This window comes from Fukomys damarensis, unplaced genomic scaffold, assembly GCF_012274545.1.
Source record: "Fukomys damarensis isolate Sample0158 unplaced genomic scaffold, DMR_v1.0_HiC HiC_scaffold_38, whole genome shotgun sequence".
Lineage (NCBI taxonomy): Eukaryota > Metazoa > Chordata > Mammalia > Rodentia > Bathyergidae > Fukomys > Fukomys damarensis.
The window spans coordinates 23124082-23134121 of record NW_022900950.1 but is presented as its reverse complement, the minus strand read 5'-3'; the positions used below and the strand labels follow the sequence as shown (position 1 = coordinate 23134121).

General features: G+C 39.2%; 1 protein-coding gene across 2 annotated transcripts in view; it reads left to right on the top strand.

Moving 5' to 3' along the window:
• LOC104868874 (BMP-binding endothelial regulator protein) overlaps nucleotides 1–10040 on the top strand; it is a 221046-nt gene that overhangs the window by 206858 nt on the left and 4148 nt on the right. For both annotated transcript variants that reach the window (XM_010633862.3, XM_033760005.1), the window contains one exon: nucleotides 8145–8275. In XM_010633862.3, coding sequence (XP_010632164.1) covers nucleotides 8145–8275 — 131 coding nt within the window. The remainder of the gene's footprint in view (nucleotides 1–8144; nucleotides 8276–10040) is intronic.

Sequence of the window (10040 nt, the reverse complement as noted above, 5' to 3'; positions counted from 1 at the left end):
GGCTTCTGTTACATGAAGTTTTCTGTTCTTTCACTTTCAGTCTATGGGCTTCTTTTTACACTAGATGTGTCTTGTATACAACATATTATTGGATCTTGATTCTTAATCCATTCTGCTGGTCTATTTCTCTTGACTGGTGAATTGAGGTCATTAATATTGATGGTTATAACCTATATGTACTAACTTATTGTTATCATGTTTTTGTTTTGTTTTGTTTTGTTTTTTGCCTTCTCCTTTTAGTTTCTTGGCTTGCCTATTTGATTTGCTCTGTTGGGACTCATTGAGTTGTTACCTTCGTTGTCTTTTTCTAGGATGTTGTTTAGAATTGGTTGTTGGGCTGGTTTGGTATTCATAAAGTTTCTCAGGTGTTCTTTATCCTGGAAATATCTTATGTCTCCATCTATTTTAAAAGAAAGTTTTGCAGGATACATTAGTCTAGCTTGGAGATTGTTTTCTTTTAGTACTTGAAATATCTCATTCCAGGCTCTTCTTAACCTAAGGGTTTGTATTGAAAAGTCTGCTGTGATTCTAATAGGCTTTCCTCTGCATGTAATTTGTTTCTTGTCTTTTACTGCTTGTAGAATTTTGTTCTTCTATTGGGTTTCTGGAATCTTGATTATTATATGTCTAGGTGTAGATTTTTTTTTTTTTGATCACAGCTGGTTGGAGTCCTATATGCCTCACTTATCTGTATGTCAAATTCTTCCCCTCTGTTTGGAAGTTTTCTATAATTAATTCTGTGAACAGCTTTTTAAAATCATTTACATTTTCTCCTACTACTTCTTGAATTCCTATTATCTTATTTTATTCTTCTTAGTATTATCTAAGAGTTTTTGTATCAATTTCTCATGATCCCCTACTGTTTTTATTTATTTATTTTTTTTATTGAGTTTATTGGTACATTTAGGGATACAGTACAGTTACATTCATTGTTGGGATCATGTACCTTTACATGGCAAGTCTTGATTCTCATTTTTTCCCCTTACCTCTGCCCTCCCTTCACCCCCTCCTCCCCTCCCCATCTACAAACACTTTATTTTCATCTTTTCATTCTCTCACATTTTTTTCTTTTCCCTTTTTGTTCTTCCCCTACGTATCACACCTTCCCTACACCTTTAGCTCCTTTCCTCCCATTTCTAAATGTCAGTAATCTTATTAGAATCTTATGCATTGTTGCAGAATATTCACACCAGGGAAACTATTTGGTATTTACACATGTGGGACTTATTTATTTCACTTAGGAGTATATCTTCAATATGTATCCATTTTCCTATGAATGAATCTATTCTCTCGCTCTTTATGGCTGAGTAATATTCCATTTTATAGAAAAACCACAACTTCTTTATCCAGTTTCCAACGGATGGGCAAATAGGTTGTTTCCAAGATTTAGCTATTACAAACTGTGCCGCTATAAACATGGGTGCACATACTTCTCTGTGATATGATTCTTTTAGTTCTCTTGGAAAGATACCCAACAGAGGGATGGCTGGGTCAAATGGAACCTCCAGTCCAAGCTCTTTGAGGTATCTCCATATTGATTTCCATAGTGGTTGCACTAGTCTGCACTCCCACCAACAATGGAGGAGGGTTCCTTTCTCCCCACAACCCCGCCAACATTTGTTATTGTGTGATTTCTTGATAGCAGCCATTCTTTGTGGGGTGAGGTGGAATCTCAGTGTTGTTTTCATCTGCATCTCTCGAATGACCAGTGATGTGGAACATTTTTTCATATATTTTCTTGCTGCTTTCACTTCTTTGTATGAGAAATGTCTGTTCATTTCGGATGCCCATTTTTGGATCGGGTCTTTATATTTGGGGGGACTGATTGTTTTGAGTTCTTTATATATCCTTGATAATAGTCCTTTGTCTGAGGTACAGCTGGTAAAAATTTTTTCCCACATTGTAGATTGTCTCTTAGTTCTGCTAATGGTTTCTTTTGAAGTACAGAAGCTTTTTAGTAAGATGAGATCCCAGTTGTTGATTCTTTCTGCTAGTTCCCGTGCTACTGAGGATTTGTTCATAAAGTCTTTTCCTATACCAATGTCTTCCAGAGTTCTGCCTAACTTACTTTCCAGCAAGTTTAATGTTTCTGTTTTAATATTTAGATCTTTAATCCATTTGGATTTTAATTTAGTGCATGGCGAAAGATAAGGGTCTAATTTTAATCTGTGACAGGTTGATATCCAGTTTTTCCAACACCATTTATTAAAGAGGCTATCTTTCCTCCACTGAGGATGGTGAGCTCCTTTGTCGAAGATGAGGTAGCTGAGTACATCTGCATTTGTTTTTGTGTCTTCCAGTCTGTTCCATTGATCCTCAGGCCTATTTCTTTGCCAGTACCATGCTGATTTTATCACAGTGGCTTTGTAGTATAGTTTCAAATTGGGAATTGTTACACCTGGTGCCATGTGACTGTTGCCTATAATGGCTTTTGCTATTCTAGGTCTCTTGTGGTTCCAAATGAATTTTTGGATTCTTTTTTCTAGTTCTGTGAAATATAGTGTTGGAATTTCAATTGGCATTGCATTGAATGTATATAGCAGTTTCGGTAGTATGGTCATTTTCACTATGTTGGATCCCCTACTGTTTTTAAGAAACCTCTCTTTTCATGGTCACTGACTGCAATTTTATCTTCTATATCTGAGATTCTATCTTCAGACTCTTTTATTCTTTTTTGAACACTCTCAATGGAGTTTTTTATCCCCTGCATATGTTTGAATCTATCCTATGGATTCCATTTCTTTCTTGTATTGGGAATTTATTGTTTCCAATTCTTTCTTATGCTGGGCATTCATGGCTTCTATCATGGTCCTGAGCTCATCTATTTTCCTCTCAGTTTCTGTTCTAGAGTCATGAATTATAACTTTCATTTTGCTTGTCATATCTATGATTATCTGCAAAATTACTTCTGTTTTATATTTCTCTAGAGCCTGATTGATCTGTTTTGTTACTTCCTATGCTTTGAATTCAGGGTGTCCTGATGATTCACTATCAGACTTTTCATCCTCATTTACCCCACTATTTGCCATTGGTGAACTGGAATTCTGTCCCTGTATCTTGCTTAAGCATTTTCTCATTTTTACTCTTGTTGTTGGGTTATTCTTATTTTAACCTTTAGATTATTACTTAAATCTTCTGATATAGTTGGGCTGCAGCCCATGGGTCTCTAATGACTCATAGACATTCTCATTTTCATAATACTGAAGAAAACAGCTCATTGAATCACTCACAATCCTTTATCCTAATTGATACAATCAGCACCGCAATATAATGAAGCACAATTTGCAAACTGACCACTTATGGTAGTCATCAATCTATCCCCTTCAAACTATGTGAATTTATATAAAATCAAGAAGCAATCCAAAATATGCTTACAGTAAATAAATTTCAATAAGGATATTTACCATTTACAATGGGGGCTTAAAACAAAGTTAAGACGAGAGGAGTAGATAAGTATAAGAATTAGAGAAGGTTTCATATGAAGCCAAAAGACATAGAATGACCAGAAAATCATCAGGAAATTGTTAAATTTGAAAAGAACAAACAAAATAGAAATATAGTAACCCTTGAGTGAGGTAAAATAACATAAAAAAGAACATAAAAAGAGAAAAAATAATAAAAGAAGAAATCTGAATTAGGACAAGAACAGAAACAAAAAGAAAGATGAGGGCTACTATAGTGGAATAAGAGACTGAGTTAGAGAAAGAAAACAAAAAGAAAAAAAAGAATTTGCAGAGTAGGATGAAAAAAAGAAAGAAAAATGAGTTTAAAGGGCCTGTTTCAAACTGTATCACTGCTGTCATAATATACAATATGTGCTGCCATTTGCAGAGCTGAGTCCCCTGATCTCAGCTAGCTGGTGGCTGAACCGCACAAAGCAGACTGAGCTTGGGCTGTAAGGCCCAGACTGAGCTCCCCGACCTCCTAAAGGGTTGGACTCCACTCATTTCTACTATAAGTTTCCCCCACCACTTCTTTAAAGATGTTCAAAGTTGAAGGTACTACAAAATACTCTTTATGACCACCTCTGCCTCTACAAGTAGGTCCAAAGACTGGTACAATCAGGAAGTCTAAAAGCATGAGGGGGAAGGTTGGGGGGGTTCGGGGGTGCCCACATGGCTACCTTTCTAGTGCTGAAAATGGCAGCAGTGGCACCAGCAGGGGAGGGCCCAGCCGAGAAGACCCTCTGGCACTGAAGATGGTGGGAATGCCGCCACTGGGGCGGGCACAGCTGAGAAGACCCTCTGACTCTGAAGATTGCAGAACTCAGCCTGCAGGAGAGGGTGCAGCCGAGAAGACCCTCTGGCGCTGAAGATGGTGGAATGCAGCCTGCAGGAGAGGGCGCCCTTTGTTGTCTTTTTCTAGGATATTATTTAGAATTCCTTGTAGTGCTGGTTTGGTGTTCTCGAAGTTTCTCAGGTGTTGTTTGTCATGGAAGTATTTTATTTCCCCATCCATTTTGAAAGAGAGTCTTGCAAGAAACATCAGTCTAAGTTGGAGGTTGTTTTCTTTTAGGACTTGAAATACCTCACTCCAGGCTCTCCTTGACCTGAGTTTGTGTTGAAAAGTCTGCTGTGATTTTGATGGGCTTTCCTTTGAGTATGATTTGTGTCTTTTTTCTCACTGCTGGGTTTCTGGGATCTTGATTATTATATGTCTAGCTGTAGTTTTTTTTTTTGTGTGTGTGGCTATTTGGAGTCCTATATGCCTCACCTATCTGTATGTCTAATTCTTCTCTTCTGTTTGGGAAGTTTTCTGTCATTAATTCTGTGAACAGCTTATTTATGTCATTTATAGTTTCTCCTGCTACTTCATGGATTCCTATCAGTCTTATGTTATTCTTCTTTGTGTCATCTAGTAGTTTTTGGATTGATTTCTCATGATCTCTTACTGTTTTTAAGAGACCTCTCTTTTCATGGTCACTGACTGCGATCCTATTTTCTATATCTGAGATTCTATCTTTGCATTCTTTTAGTCTGCAGTGAATACTTTCAATAGAGTGTTTAATCTCCTGGATATATGTTTGAATCAGTTTTATGGATTCCATGTCTTTCCTCTTTTGGGCATTCATTGTTTCCACTTATTTCTTCTGCTGGGCCTTTGTGGCTTCTATCATGGTCCTGAGCTCATCTATTTTTTTTGTCCATTTCTCTTCTAGAATGTCGAATCATGACTTCCATTTTGCTCACCATCTCTATGGTTATCTGGGAAATTATTTCTGTTTTTAACTTTTCTAGAGCCTGATTGATCTGTTTTGTTACTTCTTGTGCTATGGGTTCAGGGTGTCCTGGTGTTTCACTATCAGACTTTTCATTCTCTTTTGCCCTACTGTGTGCCATTGGTGAACTGGAAATCTGTCTTTATGTCTTTCTTAAATATTTTCTCATTTTTATTTTTGTTGTTGGGTTGTCCTTGGTTTAATTTCTGGGTTATTACTTAAATCTTCCTGATATAGTTGCACTTTAGCTTTTGAGTCTCTAATGACTCATAGACATTCTCATTTTCATAATATCAGAGAAAGCAACTCATTAAATCAATCAAAATCCTTCATCCCAGTTGATGCAATCAGCAACACAATAGGATCAAGCACAACTTGCAAGTTGACCATTTGTGGTAGTCATTAATCTATCAACTTTAAACCATGTGAATTAAATTAAAATCAAGAAGCAGCCCAAAATATGTTTGCAGTGAATACACTTTTCAATATACCATCTTTACCATTTAGGATGGAGGTTTAGACAGAGTTAGGATGAGAACAGTAGATAAGTGAAAGAATTAGAGAAGGTTTCAAGTGAAGCCAGAGGACATAGAATGACTTTACAATCTTTAGGAAACTGTTAAATTCAAAAGGGAGAGAGTGCAAGAATAAGGACAAGAATATATATCCCCTTGACAGTATTAGGGGCTCACTTTCCCTTGAAACTATTGAGCTATGAGTGAGGTAAAATGACAGAAGAAAAGAACATAAAGAAAAAAGAAAAAATGATAAAAGAAATCTGAGTTAGGACAGAAAGGGAGATGAGGGATGATATGGTGGAACAAGAGACTGACTTGGAAAAAGAGGACAAAAGAATGAAAGAATTTGCAGAGTGGAATGAGGAAAGGAAAGAAAAAAATGATTTGAAGGGCCTCTTTCATTCTATATCTCTGCTTTCATAATATGCAACGTGTGCATCCATATGCAGAACCACATCCCCTGATCTCAGCTAGCCAATGGAAGATCCCCACAACTCAGACTGACCTCAGGCTGCAAGACCCAGATTGAGTTCCCCAACCTCCTGCAGATTGAACTCCATACAATTCTACTACAGGTTTCCATGCCCTTTCTTTAAAGATGTTCAAAGTTGGGAGCTCGGAAAAATACCCTTTATGACCACCTATTCCTCTGCAAAGTGGGTCCAAGGACTGGCACAATCAGGAGGTCTGAGAGTGGGGTGGGGGGTGTTTCAAGCACAGCTCCCTTCCTTGCTGGAGATGGTGGTAGTGCAGGCAGGGGAGGTCTTAGCTAACTGGTCGCACTGAATGGGCCAAAGCAGACTGGAGTGAGAACAAATCTCAGAGAGGCCTTCCCTAATCTCACCTCCCTCGCTGGGATGGGTCCCAGTTATCCTGTCTTAAATAACACTCATCAGTCAGGGAAATGAAATAGGATGTCGTTTTCAACTCTCTTCTTTTGTTGTTATTGTTAAGATTTTATTTCCTAAATCTACATCTTGGAGAGTTGCTGTGACACCTTTTCAGGTTTACTGTGGGACTATGGGCCCTTGAGTGTGATTATGTTATTATTTCTTACTTGGAACAGGTTCTATGCCATCTCCTACTCAGGCCACAATGATCACTCTTCACAGTCAGATGGACATCCTGTACTGCTTCAAGAGAAAATGTTGATCTGGTGACATGGGAGGGCCACATCCTGATCACTTTTTAGGATCAACTGTGCTACTTGTAACCTTAAATATTGTTTTTTTTTTTCTATGTTCATCCTTGAAATTAATTCTGTGGAGAAGAGTTTGCTGAACAAGGGCAAGAAAACAATAAGAGCTATTTAGTCTTACTAACTTTGGGGGCCTTTTGCATAAATGTCAACTAAAAATTGTTAGGTAGTCAATTTGTCCAAAGATAAGGATGATGGTTGCTGAGTGGTATAATAAAAAGAACATTTCTGTGAAAGTAACAAAGTGTAATTTGATTTGCTTTTTTCTGCTTAAAAGTGTGACTTTTGGCCCATCTATTCATTTGTGACATGACCTCTTCATGTATAAAGCAGAAAGCACAATACCTTGTTTGTTAGTTGGTGAGGTAATAGATGGGAAAACACTTTTTGTAAACTCTAATATTATACATCAATGTGAGGTCATCTGTGTGGCTTTGCTGTCATGGTTGAAAATGTTCCCATTTATATTTAAGCACAGATCTATTCAATTACTTCTTGGTAATCCTTTCCATAGTTAAGTTATGGAGAGCTTGATTCAGTCATCTTCATCCTTCAGTCTAATTAACTGCCTGAAATGTTTGCTTTATTGGCATTTGTTACCCTGTATTCTAAACAATGAAGATTTAGTGTTCCTTAAAAGACTGTAGTTCTAAGATACGGCCCAACTGAATTCTAGTTGCATATTCTCAGAAGGCCATGGGGTTTTGTGCTTTCATCAAACAGGTCACTGCTATAGCATTTGTCATTTTCTTGTCAATGCTGCACACACAGTGGTAGTGAGTCAAATGGTGACCATAACCAAAGAACTGCCTTTCCACTAGGGTCACTCAGTGCAAATAGCTCTTCATATCTCAGCTAATTACAATGAAATCAAAGTAGGAATTTAACTCCTCAGTGGCACCAACCGTATACCAATAGCTCTGTAACCACAAAGGGACAGAGGGCTCTGCTTTGAACACTGAGGATTGCAGAACATTTCTATCTGTTGGCCAGGCCTGCTGTAGTAGAAGGAAACTGAGTATCACATTTCTTGGAGGTATCCAGCACCCAGGCTACACACAGAATATTTGTGCCATGTTTCAGGGTAAAATAGTCCTTGTTGGCCATTCATAATTACCATCCATCCATCCAGGGCCTTCTGCAGGTTATATTTCAAGTTTTGGGTGATGTGATATTTTAAAATGTTCCTTTGTCTCTGTTGGGCCCCTAGGTCCTGTGTGACAGACATGTGTGAGTGTCCAGTCCACAGAAACTGTTACTGTGAATCACTCCTGGCCTATACCCGGGCCTGCCAGAGGCAGGGTGTCAAGGTGCACTGGGAACCACAGCAGGATTGTTCAGGTAAGAGAGACTTGAGGACCCACCCATCAGGAATCACTGAATTGTCCCCAATAGAGATAGCCACATGGGAGATTGCAGTCATGGGCATGAGTGACCATTTCCCCTTGCACAAAGAGAAATCCCATCAGTGACCCAACTGTATTTCGGTTGGTAAAACACAGGGGCTTCCCTCAGGGCAGGGAAGACAGTGCTTGAGAGAAGTGCTCCATGATGAGCACATTTCAACCATTTCATAATTTCCACTATTGCCACACTACCTCGAGCTAACAGCTGAATGCACTTCGCACATGGGCAGTTGTCACTGAGGCTTGGAGTTTGTATGGAGCAAGGAGATACAGGACAAGTACAGCCACTTAAGGGCTTTGAATAAACATGATCAATTTGCAAAGAGACTGTTATTCACATCCTACTGGAATGTTCCTCCCCACCCCACTCCTGCAAAGACAGATTTCCAAAGTAGTTGTTAAGAGCACTTTATCTCCAGGCAAGTCAATTAGCTTTATTTCCTATCTGTAAAATGAATGCCTTTGTTCATCCAAGAAATATTTCTCACAAAATGGTTGAGCAATAGGCATTGTGCTGAACACTGGGCACTGTGGCAATGCTCAGTGATGGGGCCTCTGTTACTGGATTGCTGGCTTCCCACAGGAGAACCAGACAAAAAGAATAACTAACAATGAACACTTGCAAACTATGGTAAGAATTAAGAAGGAAACACACAAGACAGAGTTCTAGTGAACAAATGGAGAGGAGATGGATAGCTGTAGAGGGGCTGAAGAAGGAAATCTTCTGCACATATGGCAAGGTGGAATTTCAGCTCAGCCCAAAGGACCCCAGGGAGGCAGATGAGCATGCAAAGCAGAAAAAGCACTTTGAACAGCCATGTGGCAGAAAACCATCACTTCAAACTGGAAGGACACCACTGTGACTTGGCCTGCAGGGCAAGGGAAAAAGGGGCTCAAGATGGGGCTGCATGGGCAGAAGGTAGCTGCAAAGGACTTTGTAAGGCTTGGCCAAGAGTCTACCATTTATTCCAAGAAAAATGGGAGCCCTCAGTGGGTGTCCAGCAGGACTTTTTGTGTCTTCCAGAGATGACCCTGGCTGTCATGCACATCAGCATTGTCCTCAGCCCTTCTGTCACCAAGGACAAGTTTCATGGAAAACAACTTTTTCATGGATGAGGTGTGGTTTGGGGATGACCAAAGCAGCACAGGACTCAGATCTCTCACATGCATGGTTTGCAGTAGGATTCAAGTTCCTTTGAGAATCTGGTGTGTTTCCTATGTCATCATAGGGAACAGCTCTAAATGCAGGTGAATCTTTGTCCAGAGTTCACCTTCTACTGTGTAGCCTAGCTCCTAATAGGCCACTGCCTGGTACTGGTCCAGTGCCTAGTTGTTTGGGAAGCTCTAGTGTGAAGAGATTTCAAGGGAAAATATTGAGAGTGGTTTTCCTGGCAGAGTACACTTGCAGGACCCTTGTGAAAAATGGGTGGTGGCCCGGATTAGGATGGTGGTAGGGCACATGGGGAGAAGGTGAGAGTCTGGATGTGCTCAGATTTTCATACTATCTACTTTCTCAGGTAAGGAGCATTAATGATATGTACTTGGAACATCTCAAGGGTGTCCAGCTCACAGAAGATGCTCAGTCGTGTTAGCTGCTGGTGTCATTTAGATGTAAAGAGGAAATTATTGCATGTTTATTACCTGTGTCATTTATTTGGTGACAATCTTTTTTTTTTTTTTTTTTTTTTTTTTTTTTTAAT